The sequence below is a fragment of the Xenopus tropicalis genome, chromosome 5 (assembly GCF_000004195.4).
Source record: "Xenopus tropicalis strain Nigerian chromosome 5, UCB_Xtro_10.0, whole genome shotgun sequence".
Lineage (NCBI taxonomy): Eukaryota > Metazoa > Chordata > Amphibia > Anura > Pipidae > Xenopus > Xenopus tropicalis.
Window position 1 is genome coordinate 47,656,992 of NC_030681.2, and position 17,549 is coordinate 47,674,540.

At 39.0% G+C, this 17,549-nt stretch overlaps 1 protein-coding gene across 1 annotated transcript in view; it reads left to right on the forward strand.

The window, feature by feature from the left end:
* The window catches only part of crim1 (cysteine rich transmembrane BMP regulator 1 (chordin-like)), a 440,400-nt gene that overhangs the window by 64,343 nt on the left and 358,508 nt on the right, over positions 1–17,549 (forward strand). Inside the window, exon 2 of the mRNA XM_002936373.5 lies at positions 345–518. Within this exon, the coding sequence (XP_002936419.1) occupies positions 345–518 (174 nt within the window). The remainder of the gene's footprint in view (positions 1–344; positions 519–17,549) is intronic.

Sequence of the window (17,549 nt, forward strand, 5' to 3'; positions counted from 1 at the left end):
CAGGTAAAGAGGTTGTGGGTTTGATTCCCATTAAGGTCCTTTCACATTGTGAACTAGAAAATTAGAACTAATTAGGCACTGACATTTAAAATGCGTAAAACCTTTTGTTCAGACTGAAAATAACATATTGTTAGGAAAGATACAGACTGTACAGGATTAAGCACAGCCATAACAGAGAACAAAATTGCCACTTATATGATTTTCTTTGATTTAACATTTAAGTTAGTCACGGTATAAAGCACATGAGAGGCAATATATGTTCCGCTTTCTCCTAACCTTAAGCACTTACCCTCATGTTTCCGCCTGAGTTATTGACTAATTGGAGCCATGTGTTTATGTTTTAGATGAGAACTGGGACGATGACCAATTGCATGGCTTTGTCCCTTGCAATGAAAACTTTGTAACGGGTTGCAACATCATCAATGGGAAATGTGAATGTGATACCATACGGACCTGTAACACTCCTTTTGAGTTCCCCAGCCAGCACGCTTGCCTGACTGCTTTGAGAAGGATTGAAGGTAAGCAGCCATATTTCCCTTGTATAGTGAATACGTGGGGTGTTGTCTTGTACAACCTGTAAGGGCATGCTCATCATTTTGGTGATATATGAGATTTGTTGATATGCCTGCCTGGGGATCCACAAATGTCACATTAGTCCAGTATTGGTTAAGTAAAATCTTCAAAAATAATGTTGACTGTTCACAACTTTTGTGAATTTCTCTCTTGCTCTTTTCTTACTGTTGTTGGGATTTGTACTGGTTCTTAAATAAATTTGGCTTTGGATACTGAATTTGGGCTATCTTATGCGTTGTATAAGGTGCTGTGCATACACACAAACGCCTTCATGCTAGGTTACAGCCAACAAATTCCACTCCCTTCTATTGTAGGGAGAACCTGCATTATTTCCTGTCAGGTGATCAATGAGTGACACACAAAATGGTGGCTCAAAAAGATGTAAAAGGGCAATGTTTACTGATATCTATATAATATATATAATAATATAATTATTTATATTTATTAAAATATAAATTATATAAATATAGTTTTGGGCGTCAATGTTTTTTTTAAAGTTTTTACCCCACAAAATGCGGTAAATATGTTGAATGTTCAGTAGCTGAAGTGATCTCCAGGGCAATTTGTATGCAACTTAATTTGGGGTCTCTAAATGCCAGATACTTTGGTAATCCTATGAACAGTGGGCACCAAACTATTTATTGGACCCTTGGCTTTCATATTTAGGATGTTTTTTTCTTGGTATCCAATGCTATGTGAGAGATAAGATGCTTGAAAGTGTAAGCTTTGAGCAGGGCCATTCTTATAAACTGCAGGGTCCATTTGGGATAATTTTGGAGAGGGGGCCCCCTACACATGGTGTTGCCAGCTGATACAGGGTTCCATGGCTGGATTGGCAAATAGCCCCTGCCTCCCGCTCTCTCCATGTGAATGATGGTGTAACCCTGCCTTTTCATCTTTCTTTCTCTCGTCCATTGCCCCCAACATTTCATGGCACAATTTGCTTGCACTGGGCACTGACACACCAAGCAGTACATGTACAGTGTGAGACAGTAATTATTAGCCCCTCAAACACTCTACAGTGGTGAATGAACCCAGAACACAAAGCAGAATTTTTAGGCAATAATTGTTGGGGGCAGCTGGACAGCTTAATGTGCTTATTCCTACTGGTGCAGGGCTCATATGGATGTGGGGCCCTATTGGGCCCAATAGGTTGAATTGAAGTGATACTGACACTAAAAAGCAGCTCTTCAAAATATGAATGTTCATCAAAAGTTCCCTATAGGTCATGTTGATAATTTTTTCTTATAGGGCTGCTTTTGTAAATAATTGTTACTTGAAGTTCCTAAACCTGTTTTGCCAACCTGATGGTCCCTTCTCAACCTCTCAGTTATAGCTACTAATGCTAATGGACTCTTGCTGCACAAATATGGCAGCTCCCTCATAGAGGAACATGGGGGATCAGATAGGTAATGTAAAAGAATTTGGCAAATACTTTTATGGCAAAATTATTAAGGTCATGCAAAAATAAAGCTATGCTAGCTTAATTTCTGGTGTCAGTATCTCTTTAAGGCTGGCCCTGGCTTTGAGGTAATTTTTGGAATTTTCACAAATTTTTATAGAAAAAAAGCATTGCCGTTTGGTACTTAGGAGCAGAAAGACATGGTTACCCATTTCGGATTTGGCAGAATGTTTACTTTTCAAATATGTATGGTTTCCTGGGGTAAACCTAATGTTCCAGTATTTTTGCCTTTGGAATCTAAAGGATGCCGTATTCTGCTGTAATGCTTTGAAAATTTGGTAATTTACGACTGGGAGTTTTTGATCTATAGAAGTCAGAAATCTCTATAAAACTATACATATCAGGCATTGGCATGTTCAGGAGACACAAGGCTTTCTGAATCAGTTGAATCTCTGTCCGTAAAATAAAATATTTTTCTGGTGTAAATCCCTACACAGATTTAGAAAACTCAGGTTCTTCTAGAAATAAACAATGTATAGTGAATTTATATGTGACATTTTGCCGGCACTTAAAACGTTAATGTCTTCTGCAGTCAAAAATAAACAGGCAGTTTCAGTCGTTAAAAACGTTAAAATCGTTTTTCCATGAAAGAGTAAAAGTAAATGCTGTGAATTTTTCTGCATTCATACAGCCAAGGGGAGAGCCTGTTTTAGAGTTGGAAGGGACTGTTTCCTTTTTCAGGTTAAAATTCCCAGGCAGTTCTAAACAAGGAAATCAGAAAAAGTTAGCACTCCAGAGTATCACCTGGCAGGATAGGGTCCCAAGCAGATCTCCTAAAACATCCTTTTGAGTTACTTTCTCAGCTAGGGACTACCACCAGTGTGGGACTGGCCCACCAGGATACCAGGAAAACTCCCTGTGGGCCCAGGTGTCAGTGGGCCCTCTTGCTTTTAACTCTTTGGCCAATAGCATAGTCATCTCCTATTTCTGCATGGGAAAAAAACATGGAAGGATAGAGAAAAGGTTGAGGGAGGAGAGGAGGAATAATAGTTTAGAAAGTAGGCCTATGGTCCAAGGTTTTCTGGTGGGCCCCTGGCATCTCAGTCCAACACTGACTACCATTAGTTTTAACGAATGCCCTGCTCTGGCCCAGTACCGACATACTGTGACGTGATTGTATTCTGTGTCATTTAAAGAAACATACATAAATATATTATATATAATATAAAATGGACCGCTCCACACAGCACAAAATATTGTGATTTATTACGTGTATAACAAAAACTGTATATATACATATATGTGTTGGTTATCTTAAAAAAGAAAAGAAAGACACATTTGGTTGTACAGCTAAATCCCTGCACTTTTCTTAGTTATGCATCAGCACAGCGTAACCAGTTTCCAGCAAGTTTGTTACAGCGCAATCCCCCAAAGAAAGCAAAGTAAACAAGGATTTGTGTCAGTCTGTGGACTGAGCTTGTGTGAAGCAGATAATTAGCAGCTGCCAATATGTATACATGAAAGCAGAATGAGAGTCTGATCTGAAAGCCATAATATTGTCTTATAACTGTTGGATGATGTTAAATAGCACTGCTATCCCCCATTATTAATTTCAGCAGCATATTTTTAAAGATGTGTGCTATTATTTACAGTAAAGTAGACTCTCAGTTCTCTCACTAACTTCCCCTTACTGAAATTAAGATATTAGAAGTTACTGAGGAGTTTTTAGACCAGTTTTGTGGCGATATGACTGCATATTAGTGCGGGGGGGGGATGTATATTATACCTTGTAATCTACAAATTTCTGTATTCAAATACCATTCTTCGGGGGCTCTCTCCTTTCCCTGCATGTTTCAGTCTGGTCTCACCCTCCCTCCATACCCTCTCCCTTCTTCCTATCTGTTCCCCTTCTGTACATTGCCTCTGTTCCTTCTGTGCTCTCTTTTACTCTCTCCTTCCTATCTGTCCATCACTCTCCTCTTGCTTAAATCCATTGCTATCCCTCCCATCTCTTCCCTTCCACTTGCTGGCCCATAGCTGCTAGAGTGAGCATATTGGATTCTTTAGCACAGGGCCAGAATCAGTAATCATGGGTCCCCATGGAATAAAGTGAGCTGAGCCCACCCACAGGGGCTCACAGTTATTAGCCTATCAGTTATCCGGGCTTTCTAGATGGTGAACCCTGCCAGTAATTATAATGATGCCCAATTAATCAAGGCCACACAGCCACAAGCCCCACCCCCTGTGACCTGCAAACCTAATTTTCACATCTCTTGATGGCTGCCCTCTGTCACTGGACTCCTGACTGGGGTACTCCCTTAATGGCTGCCCTTCTACGTGAAGGAGAAGAACAGCAGGGGCAGGTCTGGGTAGTGCAAAGGCAGCAGCAGGTCAGAATTGGCATTGGCAAGAATGAGGGGCAGTTTAGGTAGAGAGTTGACTTTTAGTTATCATCAGTGCACTGTTAGAATGCCCCGTGTATATATCATTTACAGCATAAGTCATGTTAACTGCACTATATAATTAAGACTAAAGAAGCCAGTTGGTGCTTATCTGCTATCAGATTCTACATTTTCATAGTTTAGGCTTGTAATCAAAAGTCATACTAAATGATTCTTCTTCACATTCAGCTAAAAAATGTAATGTCAAGGATTTCTGCTCTATATCATGTTTCTTCTTTTATTGCTTTTCATTTTCAGCTGGTTACATATTGTATGAATTATTAACACACGTTACAGAAGAAAAAGAATGACTCGGCAGGGCCTTTTGTGCTTATTACCAAGTACATTCCAGTAAAAAGGAAAAGGCCTTAAAGGGAGCTAGAAAAGCTGACTTATTAGTTAATTCACAGGATAAATATAACATGCAGTATATGCTTGCATTAACAAATAAGTCTGTGCTCACTGCAGAGAAATAAAGAAAGCTTCTTATGCTACTTTCAAGGAATATTGCCATCACTAAATCATAGCTTTTAGCATTAACTATTTTAATCAAACCCTCACAGATCTTCCTCTGACGCATCATGCTTGCTAGGTATTTTATTCTGCTGGCTAGCAAGTGTACCAAAATATAGGATACATGGGAAAGTCCAGGACAGGGTTTACATGTCTCCCAGGTTCCTAACAAATTAGTTCTAGGACTGCTAGTCCAGCCAGGGTGTTCTATGTCCAAGTTTTCACACTGGCCAGGGGGTTGTAAATGGCCCTTTTTGTTACCCATCCAGCATTTACAGAGGTGGTGGAAGGAAGCAGGTGGAGGATGACTTAGATATTCAAAATCTAAAAGGATCTTATAGGTTGTTGGAAGGAAACAAAATTACCAAGAGCGCCAAATGTGGAAATTTGTTAAGCTCCCTTTAATAAACAAATCATCTTTGATCTTTTCTCTAATATTCCTGTATTTTTGTTTGTTTTTTTGCATAATTCCCAGATGAAAAATAATGTAGACTATATTTGCCTTGCTTTTGATCAGGCCATGTTTTGCCCAGTCTGCCTTGACCGTGATCCCCTTTTAGCTGTGTTTAATTATGCCACAAGACTTATTCATGCAGAACAGGAGTAGTGGGGATTATGCCAGTGGATAGGCTCACAGAGGCATTGTTAGAAATGTACTCACTTACAGAATTTTGACAGAAAGAGGGTAGATGCATGTAAAGTGGTTTGAAGGATATATGATTGCAAGCACGCTGTCTCCATGTTAAACACAAAAATAGGACTTGTTTTAAAATAACATGCTACCCATTGTTTTAATTAAAAATCCATCCATTTGCCATTTTTTTGCTATTAAAGTATTCATCTGAAAGTTGGGCTATATTCACTAAATGTACCCCCCCTCCTTTTCTTATAAACAGGGCATTTTGTTCAGAGGTCTCTATCTACCTTTAAACAAACCCCTCCCTTCTCTAAGCAGCAACCTTTGAGCAGCTCATTATCATGAGCTTCCCAGTGGACTGCTAATTAGTTTTATCCTTTAAAGGAGACATATTCTATAAAAATGATGAATGTACCAGTGAATTATACTCCTCTAGATATAGAAGGATTGTGCTTAAAAAAGTTGTGTTTCAGACTGATTTATTGAGAAATTCCACAAAAACCCCACTAGCCCCGCCCATCTGCTCCACTTCCTGCTGGCTGAATTCTCTGGATGAGCTGGGGAGCCGACGGCCCTCCTTACACTGCACTGTAGGATAGGAACCAATCAGCAGCTAGGCTGACCTGATAGGGAACTGAAGCCTGTCTGTGCTTGTGTGACTGCAGGGCTGTGATTGGCTCTCCCCCTCCTACTGTGCTTCTGGCAGGGACCGTTAGGACACGCCCACTCTTCATTTTAAACATGGTCGGAGAAGGGATAGGATCAATAGGGAACTCCAATAAAGGGGCCATTATTTCAGATAGGATTAATTTTTTGCACAAAGTGAAACCAGCACCGTATATATTATTCATAATTGCCCATTTATCCAATATGTCTCCTTTAACGTTGTTCTGGATCAGGAAGTACTAAATTGAAACTGGCTTCTTGCTTATTGCCAGAAAAACAGAAACCATAGGTACTTTTTAATGAAAACAATAAGCTAAAAGTATGTTTAGAACTAGGGGTAGGCAGAAGAGGCACCTGCCTTGGGCACACTGATGGTGGGACGCTAAGCAGGAAGTTATTCTGCCTACTCCTAGTCTGGACTCTCATGTCCCTGCCGTGTGCTCCCCCTCACAACGTCAGTGCACATGTTCGCACTCATTAGCAGGGGGTGAAGTGACTGGCCGGGTTGCCTAGGGCGTCTGGCCAGTTGGCCTGCATCTGAAAGCCGTATTCATTGAGTTCATGTTGAAAAGGGTTATACACTATCTCTTTAAATGATAAGATCCTGCAGTACTAGGCTTGCCACCAGATAGTATTTCACTGGCCAAGTTGGAAAAAGGTTCCTATTTGCCAATGTTATTGATAAGGAAGAAAGATAACATAGATGGGAGATAGGAGGGCCGGTCTTTTTTTTAATTATTTGCAGACCAAATAGTATGGACAATACAAGTATACACAAAATATAACTTAACACTTAGGGGCTGATTTACTAAGACACGAATTCGAATTGGAAAAATTCAGATTGGAAAACGAACATTTTGCGACTTTTTCGTATTTTTTGCGATTTTTTCGGCGCCTTTACGACTTTTCGGAAATTGTTGCGACTTTTTCGTTACCAATACGATTTGCGCGAAAAAACGCAAGTTTTTCGTAGCCATTACAATTCGCTGGTATCTTGTCGCGACTTTTTCGTATTGAGCGCTCGTAAGCGGCGGGCGAAACTTTCAGACTTAGCATGATTTTGGAAGCCTCCCATAGGACTCAATGGCACTCTGCAGCTCCAACCTGGCCCAAGAAAAGTTACCATACTGATGCTTGAATGAATCCGAACGCTACGAAAAAATCGTAACATTTTGCACAACTTTCGGAATGGCTACGAAAAAGGCGCAAATTTTCGCGCAAGTTTTATCGCTACGAAAAAATCGCTAGATTTTGCGCAACATTCGGAATGGCAACGAAAAAGTTGCGATAATTTTCAGAAAAATCGCCAAATACCGATCATTACGAAAAAAATGCAATCGGACGCATTCGGCCCGTTCGTGGGTAAGTAAATGTGCCCCTTAGTTATGATTTTTTTTACACTTTTCTTGGACAATTAACTTGTCATGTCGAATTACTCTAATAAGTGACCTTAATCCTTACACCACAATAAACCAAAGTCATGCCACATACAGGTATAGGACCCGTTATCCAGAATGCTCGGGACCAAGGGTATTCCGGATAAGGGGTCTTTCCCTAATTTGGATCTCAATACCTTAAGTCTACTAAAAAATCTATAAAACATTAATTAAACCCAATAGGATTGTTTTGCATCCAATAAGGATTAATTATATCTTAGTTGGAATCAATTACAAGGTTCTGTTTTATTTCTACATAGAAAAAGGAAATCAGTTTTAAAATTCTGAATTATTTGATTAAAATGGAGTCTATGGGAGACGGGCATTCCGTAATTCGGAGCTTTCTGGATAACGGGTTTCCGGATAAGGGGTCCGATACCTGTACATAGATTTGAATAGGTATTTATTTACAGTACAGTTCCTTAGCAGTATCTTTAAAAGATGAGGTATTTGCATTTCTTTTTGAATTGACATTTCCACCACTTTACATTAGAACAGAACAACTTTAGATTTTGGCAGCTTTCGCTTTTGACTACCTCAGTCTTTCTTTCTACTCATCTCCCTGGGCTCCAGATTTTGTGGAAGTAAGCTTAATCCGAAGAAAATCATGCATAAGTCATATTGTGTGCGTGATGCTGCCTGTCGCCTGCTATCAGCAATAAACATGTGTTGGTATCTGAGCCGAAAACTCCTGGGGAAAGAAATCGTATTATGCCGTATAGTGAAAAAAAATAAAAACACAACCATTTTTTTTACATGTTAAACAGGCTAACTTTGCTCCGGGTCACAGTATGCAGATTACAATAATTTTCACATTTCTTCAGTTTTCACATAAACCCTTTAGAACAAACCTTTGCATGCAAAATATAACAAGATGGGGCATGACAGATCTTTCAACTTGTATCGTGGGCCTCCTAGACTGGAATTCTAAACTCAGTTATATTTCCTGGTCACTACCAATCGTGTCTAACTTTTTTTTGTTTTTTTGAAACTTATATTTTTTTATAATTTCAAAATTAAAATGAAAAGCAGTGATAATGTTGGTACTCAAATCTTGTAAAAACGCATCTCTCTGAACTGGTGGTCAGGTATGTATCAACAGAAAAAGCAGATCTTGTGACTGCGAGGAGGGTCTGGTGGCCCAGATTAAGACATCAACACCCCAGCAGTTTGCAGCATGAGCCTTAGACATTTTTGCTGTGGGACCCAAACAAATCAAATTATACAACTGGTGGCAATGGATATTATGACTGTTTCACTAAAGGAAGTAGAATTAGATGGAGATTAATGGACACTGAAAACAACTTTATGGTTAGTGGACCAGTGTTTAATAGGCAGAACTTTGGGTCATGGCTTTTGAATTTATTCCTCTCTATTTTGACCTCTGTTACTTTTTGGGGGAACAAAATGCAACAAGCCATTGTGGTCAACTTCAGCCATGGCTTACGGCAACTCCAATTAGAAAGCACCAAAACAGCATGGGTATAATTACCCTTGAAATATAAACATGGGTGATAATTATACCTGTGTGCTATATTCCTGGCACTGGGATGGGAATTGGAATTGGTCCAGGACAAGTAACCATGTTTCATTACAAACAATGTGTAAAGGGTGCACTGAAAGGCTCTGGTTCAGTAACATTGCTTATGGCCAAGTGTCATTATTTTGCCTCTCTGTTGCCATCTTGGTCTTTTAAATGTACTACCCTCCTATTTTGAAATTACTAAAACTCTTTTCTGTGAGGGTACCACTATGTGCGTGGGACAGGAGAGTCACCCCATTTTCTACCTTTGCATAGATATCTGGGCTAGAATGTTAAAATTATGATATAATTTAAGCATTTTGGTAAGAAAAGCAAGTAAACATAAAGGAGAATTGGAGAACTAGATTTAGCCCATGTTCCATCATGACCTAAACTTTGTTTTGGCATATCTTGTCATAAACGTGACATGGCATGTAGCTTAAGTTTTTTTATTAAGGTGTTAATTGCCTGTGGCAACTCCTTGTGACCCAGGACAAGTCATGTCATCTCCTGGTATCCCAGCATGCTTAGTGCACCTGTAATGGCTGCCTTGATTTATGTGAAGTAATCAAGGCAGGGGCTGAAAGAGCAGTATAATTATCTTTCCTCATGATTTTTGTACTTGTCTATAACAGTTTCCACTGTACAGATAGATACCCTTTGCTAAAAGAATAGTGATCCCATGGGGCACATATATAATCAGGAATAGGGACAGTAGAAGTAATCAGAGCATTAAAGTTGCTTTAGGCAGAGGCCAGAAACAAGATCAAGGACTGTCGACATTTATACAGCTATTCCAAAGGTAGAACAACTCTGTTTGCCAAATGCTCCTGCTGCTTGATCTTTCATCTTAGTTCTTTGTCTCTGTAACACCATCCAGGGAAATAATAAAGTGTGCTGAAGATAAGCAAGTAAATAATGTGATATTATAATCTAAAGTAGAAGAGACTGACATTTAACAGGACATGGATATAATTCTCTTTTATAAGATTCCACCTTGTGTTCAATAGCAACAATAATGTAGGTCATCCTATGGGATCTTTGCTGCATGTTGATAGTGGGTTTTGATTTGTTGATATTTGGTGCCATGACCTGGAAGCATTTGAGTGTGACGTTCCATAAATGGAACACAAGTATTTTGAGAGGAGACATCTGGGATGGATTAGTGGAAAGAATGATGACATTTTTTTAATTCAAGAGTTCATTCCTAGTAGTTTTTGGATTTATCTCTTTTTTTCCCTTCTAGTTTTTCTGGCATTTACAATAAACCACCGCACCCAAGGGAAGTTGTGCTACTGAAACAAAATTCCAAATATTTTCTGCGGGTGTGGAGAGAAGAAATGCCTAAAAGCTAAGAATTAGCAAGATTCCTTTTCACCAGCTTGTTTGACTTCCAAGCATATTCATTTTCCAGAACGAAAAATACTTTACAGTCAAATTAAATGGTGGCTCTTATTTAAAGAAACACTGTTTTTCAAGTGCATCTGGCAAACAAAAACACGTCAGATATATGTGTGATAATGAGGGAATTAGTTTTCCCTGAAGCCTCCCTTTCCTACTGTGATGTAAGAGTAAAATATAGCCTGTTTACTAGAATCTGGGACATGCAAGGAAAACTGCATAACACAGCAACTTGAAAATCTGTAGCTGTAGATTCAAGTAATGTACATCTCTTACCATGCTCTTACCATTCTTTCAGCTGGTTAAAAGCTGACGGTACTTTCCTCAGACCAATTTCAGTAAAATATATTTGGGTGCAGGCTGCTGCTTTTTTGGGCAATGTCTCAATTTTTCTGAACAGGAAGTGGAGCTATGATGCAGCAATCGTTGATTGGCTCATTGACACATCATTTAGGAGGGGTCCCTTCCGGATTTCCTTATTTGGAACACCAAACAGGCAGTTTTTACCTGACTGAGGTTTTTGTAAGTTCTGTCTGGGTCAAAACCCCCTGGCTGGTTGCTTAAATTCAGACAGGACTTTCCTTTATTAACACATTGATTGGCCAATCACCAATATCCGCATCATAGCCCCACCTCCTGATGCAATACTCCACCCCACGCTGACATCATCCATCCCACCCCTTGCTGGGACTGAGGAAAACAAAAATGTGGGAACCCTATATTTATAGCACTGTTTTTTCTGGTCACACAATGGTGGAAAACTATTGGGTTGGCTACATTAGATGTAATAAGCTTGCCCCTTTGCATTGGGGGGACTGGTAAGAGGTGACAGCAGCTGCTTTAAAGGAAAACTATACCCCAAACCACTTTAGGTCTTTATAAAAGCATATTGCATAAACAAGCTCATAAACAAGCCCTGCTTCATCTAAATAAACAATTTTTTTATAAAAATATAATGTTTTTGTAGTCTGTGTTATTGGGTAATCCTAAATTGAAAATTGCAATTTTAAGAATTATGGGCAACCTCCTGGGATCATAGGATTCACAGTGCACACAAACAAGCCAAGGCACACATAAATGCTAGGTCACATCAGCCAATGAATGGACAGAGTTCTGCTATATATATTGTATATATATATTATATAGATGATCCTTGAGAAAGGTCCTAACAAGGACCGAAACGTTGGTTTTAACAATATATCTGCAATAAAAAAAATTTTGATGAAACATTGAAGGGTGTGCTGGCCACAGATGATTATTTTCTATATATATTATATAGATATATATATTTTATAGAGTGATTGCTCATACGTAATGCGTGATTGCATTCATCAGCCACAAAGGTGGAACTCCCCCTGGGACTACTATAGTTTATAATATAAGCTGCTGTGTAGCCTTGGCGGTTGCCATTCAAACTGAAAAAGTAAAAAAGGCACAGGTTTTACGTAGCAGATACGCTCTTTAGAATACAATGGATTAAGTTCTTACACACGAAGGTATATAAACAAATACATAGTTATGTGTAGGTTCTAGATCAGAAGATACAGACTTGAAATGTTAAAATAGTATTTCTACTTTTTGACATTACTGGTCCTCAAAGGTAAGTAATTGGCTGGCATATGGTCTTCTAAATTCACTTGAGTAATTCACAGGCAGTTTATTTTGATAGATTCATTAAATCTTAACTATTCTTATTATTTTCTAAAGTGTATTAGTTTATTTGGAAATGTTAGCAACATAACCATTAGCAGCATTTTCAGTATCACCATCAGCCCTTCTTTCTTGTAACAAAATAGCGCAAAGACTCAGGGCACCAGGCTAACAAGCTCAGCACAGGAAACCTGTAAGGAAACGTTAGCAGCTTTCTTTACTTAATTACTTCTGGCCTAGACCTGGTGAGCTGAGTGGGAGAGGGAGTCTGTTTGGTCAGTGAGAAGGAATGACCCTGTGCTAAGGGAAAGGTGAATAATCTCATTTTACTTTATGTGCCTGGACATTATTGTAGAGTTTGGATTCTGCTTATTAAGACTATTACACATAGCTAATAAGTAATGTGGTCTACTTGTTATAAAGGTTTGCCCTGATTTTAATTAAAGGCATACTGATACATTTGTTAAAATCCCAAGTACAGGTATGAGACCTGTTATCCAGCAGGCCCGGGACCTGGGGTTTTCTGTAATTTGGCTAACCATACTCACTAAAAACTAATTTAAACCCTGAAGAATTGTTTTGCCTACGAAAAGGAATAATTATATTGGGATAAGATACAAGGTAGAATAGGTTTTATTATTACAGGAAAAAAGGAAATATTTTTGTAAAATTCTGTTTGATTAAAATGGAGTCAATGTGCAATGGCCTTCCCCTCATTTGGAGCTTTATGGATAATTGGTTTCCGCATAATGGATCCAGAGCTGTCAATCCCCCCCTATTAGTTTGGGAGTTACCAGATTTTGGTGGCTCTCCCCTGGTCGCCTGTCCCCCAGCAGCATTATCCCAATTCTTTCAAAACCTCCCGAAGTCCTGCAGCAAATTCTGGGTGCACATGTGCAGTAAGCGTTTGGTGACGTCACTTGGTGCATTTGCGCATGTGTGACACTTCCGGGTATCGGAAACCAACCTCCAGTCTCCCCCGGACTTCTCCAATGAAAAGTTGACAGCTCTTTGGATCCTATAACTGTATGATCCTTTACAATTTAGTTTTTTAAAACGAATGCACAGTAATTATTCACATTTTAAGCATTTTTTATCCCTTCTGGGAGGGGTTTCACACATCACGTTAATCCAAGAAAGATGATATAAAAAATATTGCAGAAAAACATCTACCGCATGATTACGGAAATGATGAAGAATACATGTATTGCAGTATTAAACCACATGCCACTTACAAATGCAGATGGGATAATGTTGGCCTTAAACACCATAATAAAAAGGTAGATGTTAAGATGTTCAAGCATATCTACAATTTTCGTTTACAGTATACCTCTTCAATAAAAATATTAAAAAAAATCTTAACAATGGATTAAAAATATCCACTATTTTCATTATGTTCATTTGACCTTCTGCAGAGGACATAGTCACATAGCAAAGGAAATGCTTTAGATTCCTGCATCTGGGTTTGTGCCTTTATATTTTGTTGGCAAGGTTACAGCTAAAGGCCTATTCTTTCACTTTTACCTCATGCTCACTGTATTTCTCTCTCTCTCTCTGCTCTGAAAAGTGAACGGAGGACAGCAGCTGTGCCAAAAGCAACATGTTTCTGCTCCCTGCGCTAGGGCCGGGCACAGAACTATGGTTTATTATTTCAGAGGGCGTCAAATAGGGGAAAGAATACACAAAGTGAAAGATATGAATAGACACCTCTGCTCTTTAGAATGATGCCTGTGAATAGATTTCAGTAACAGTGCAGAGAGGAAAGATTTTTTATATGGAGTTCCCACACTCCCTAAAAGGATCCACGTATGTATCCGAATTCCCTGATTCATTTAGTGCTACACCAAAACTCTGTGGGTGGCTCAATCTGACAGGGAATATAATATATAGGTCTTCTTCTTTCCCAAACTTCACTAAGCATCTCTGCAAAGCTTACATGTAGCGGCTCATTTTCCACCAACAAAGCTGGCCTCAATCTGAGAGTCTGTCAGCCTGCACGTGCATTTGCCTTCACATCTCCCTAAATCAGAGCAACAGTCTTGTGTTGGAGAGAAGGTACAAGCAGATCAACAGAACATAGCTATTCTGCTTCAGCATCACAGGAGGCAATGGGAGAAAGAAAGGGATTGGGAAGAATATGTTGCAGCAGTAGAACAGTAGATCAAACAGGACAGCCGTTTCTCCTATCTAAAACCACAGGCTTTTTGTTCCTTTCAAAACAACAGGAATCTTCTTAAAGAATCCTAGTTTTGCTTCTGAGCTTTCCATTTTTATGAAACAGCCTAAAAGTTTAGCCTGTGTTAGCCTACTGTGTTTTCAAGAATAAGAACAATAATCCTGGCCATACAGTTTAGAATTCCCACGTATGTCACGGTCTCAAATGAGCAGATAATTTTGCCCAATTTGTCCACCCATGTGTGGGGCTAAATCAGGCATAGTTGTTGGCCCGGGGGCTAAAGGCAGAGCATTCTGCAGGCCTACAAAAAGCCATTGGCCAAGGGCCACATCAACAGGCCAATTAAGCCCTCCCTCTACAGGATTTTCAGACCTGCCTTATAGATATATATCTGCCCGATTTTCAGCCAGAAATTAGCTGGACAGCAAGTCCCATGCACCACAATCTTGTGTATAGCCAGCTTTAGATTCCAAATGCAGAACAATTTTACATTATTTGCACTGGTTCATTCATGCAATGAATGGATTTCTTATTTGCATATGAAAGATGATATTTGTTCTTTCGCCTGTGCTACATTACTGACATGAATATCTGTAAATAGGTTCTGGAAGAGTAAGGTACCGTTTCAGCCATGCATTTTGGCTGGTAAGTGTTTTTTTTTTCTTAAATCAATTAAAAAATAGTTATTCAATAAAGGCTTTTGCAGCTTACTAGAATGAAGAAAACAGTTTCAGGTATTCATAGTTACCACCCAGAATGCATTTTTGGGGGACCCACACTTTTTCCGATGGTCATTAGATCTTGTTGGAACTGGTTTCGGAATGTTTGTAATATGGAGCTGATACAGTAAAGGTACTCAGTCCCATCTGATCATTATACACATGATATCATCTCATTTTTAGCATCAAATCATTGTTCTTGCCACTGCTTAGTTCAGTGCTAGCCTGTTTAGTCCTTTTTTATAGCTACAGTCTAGGATTTGCTGTTAAACTCTCCATTCAGAATATTTTCTTTGATCTAGAGGCACACCTCATATTTTTATTGCTCTTATTATGAGAATTGCTTAGGCAAAATTAGTTTCTGCCATGTAGAGCTGAAAATTTAATTGTGGTGCCTTGGGCACAAGGCAGGGTGATTTATGATTTACCCAAAGCCACATAAAATTGACTCAGGAGTCATCATCAAAGATCGAACTCATGCTACCAAGTCAGAGCCACTCAATTAACCAATGAGCCATATATTCTACCTTATATTCTGTATGTTATTTTAAAATCTATGCAATTGTTTGTACTTTAATTGAATATTGTTTACCATTAAGGTTTTAAGCCGAATTGTTGGCCCAAGGCAGTATCAGACTGGCCCATCGGGATGCCAGGAAAACTCCCAGTGGGCCCAGGTGTAGGTGAGCCCTCTTGCTTCTAACTATTTGGTCCAATTCATAGTCATTCTATATTTTTGTTTGGGTACAAAGAGGCTTAATAGATGGAAGGATAGAGTATAGTATGTAGAGAAAGGAGACTAGGAAGATAAAGAGGCTGAGGGTGGAGAGGAATAATAAAAGTAGGAGTGGGCCCATGGTCCAAGGTGTTCTGGAGGGCCCCTGCCATCTCAGTCCAACACTGGCCCGAGGTAAAATTTAGCAGTACAGGTATAGGACCCATTATCCAGAATGCTCGGGACCAAGGGTATTCCGGATAAGGGGTCTTTCCGTAATTTGGATCTCCATACCTTAAGTCTACTAAAAAATTAATAAAACATTAATTAAACCCAATAAGATTGTTTTGCATCCAATAAGGATTATTTATATCTTAGTTGGGATCAATTACAAGGTTCTGTTTTATTTCTACATAAAAAAAGGAAATCGGTTTTAAAATTCTGAATTATTTGCTTATAATGGAGTCTATGGGAGACGGGCTTTCCGTAATTCGGAGCTTTCTGGATAACGGGTTTCCGGATAAGGGGTCCGATACCTGTACCATGTTCTTAATCCCAATTAAGATACAACTTATCCCTATTGGCAGCAAAACAATCTTATTGGGTTTAATTAATGTTTAAATGTTATTTTTTTAATGTATATAGTGATTCAAATTATAGATCCATTTTCCAGAATACCCCAGGTCCCGAGAATTTTGGATAACAGGTCCCATACCTGTATTACTAAAATGGAATAAAATCTGTCTGTCCAAACTAAATCCACCTGGGATTTTACCATTTATTTTTATTATTTCAGAATGATGCTTTAAAATATACTGCTGCTTGCATTTCGTGAAAGTTACAGTCTTCTCGTTGTAATTTGTAGTGGCCGTGGAGAAAATGCATCCATCTGTAAAAATGCTCATTACATAGCTGGGTAGATACTCTTTGGGAAAACACTGTCATTGCAGTGATGTTTGCACCATGGAGAGACAGAAAGTTATGTCACCAAAGGGGAGCTAGAGGGGAAAACATTGAGGAAAAGGCAACAAATAAGTCTCCGAAATAACGGAGCTCTTTAAAAGGCTTACAATATTTGTTTTTCTGTATCACCTTGGTAGTTAGCAACAAGACAGGGTTTCTGACAGCATTAGGGTGTAACCAACTACTTGAGTGACCACAACGGGCATTTCCACTAACATTGCTTTGCGAGATTTACAGATTGGATTAGTAAATGTAGCACTGAGTCACTTTTCACCTTATACAAGCTTCAAAGTCTGACAGAGTTGGCAACACATTTCTGTTGTTCTTTTTGTGTGCAGCATTCTTCAAAAGAGAAGGCAGAGAAGAATAATGATATTATTTTCCCACAATTACAGGTCAGTCAAGTGAGACACAATACTATGCACAAGATTACGCAGCGTGTGTGATTCTAATGTACTTAGAAATGCAATTACACCCAGACCATAGTTCCATACTGTTCTCCAATGTCACTGTTTTACTTTTCTGTCGTCTGGGCTTTGCTTCCATTCTGATTTTCAATCGAATTGTGCCTTTATGTGTTGGAGAAAGCATGTTTGCTTTATTGTTCAAGAACAAGGAAATCCATTTGATTTTTTTGATCTCTATGTCTAGGTCCATTATGTTAGACCAGACCAGAAGTGTTTGGATGCAACTCAAATCTCTTCTATTGTATCCTTATCAACTTACATCTGAGGT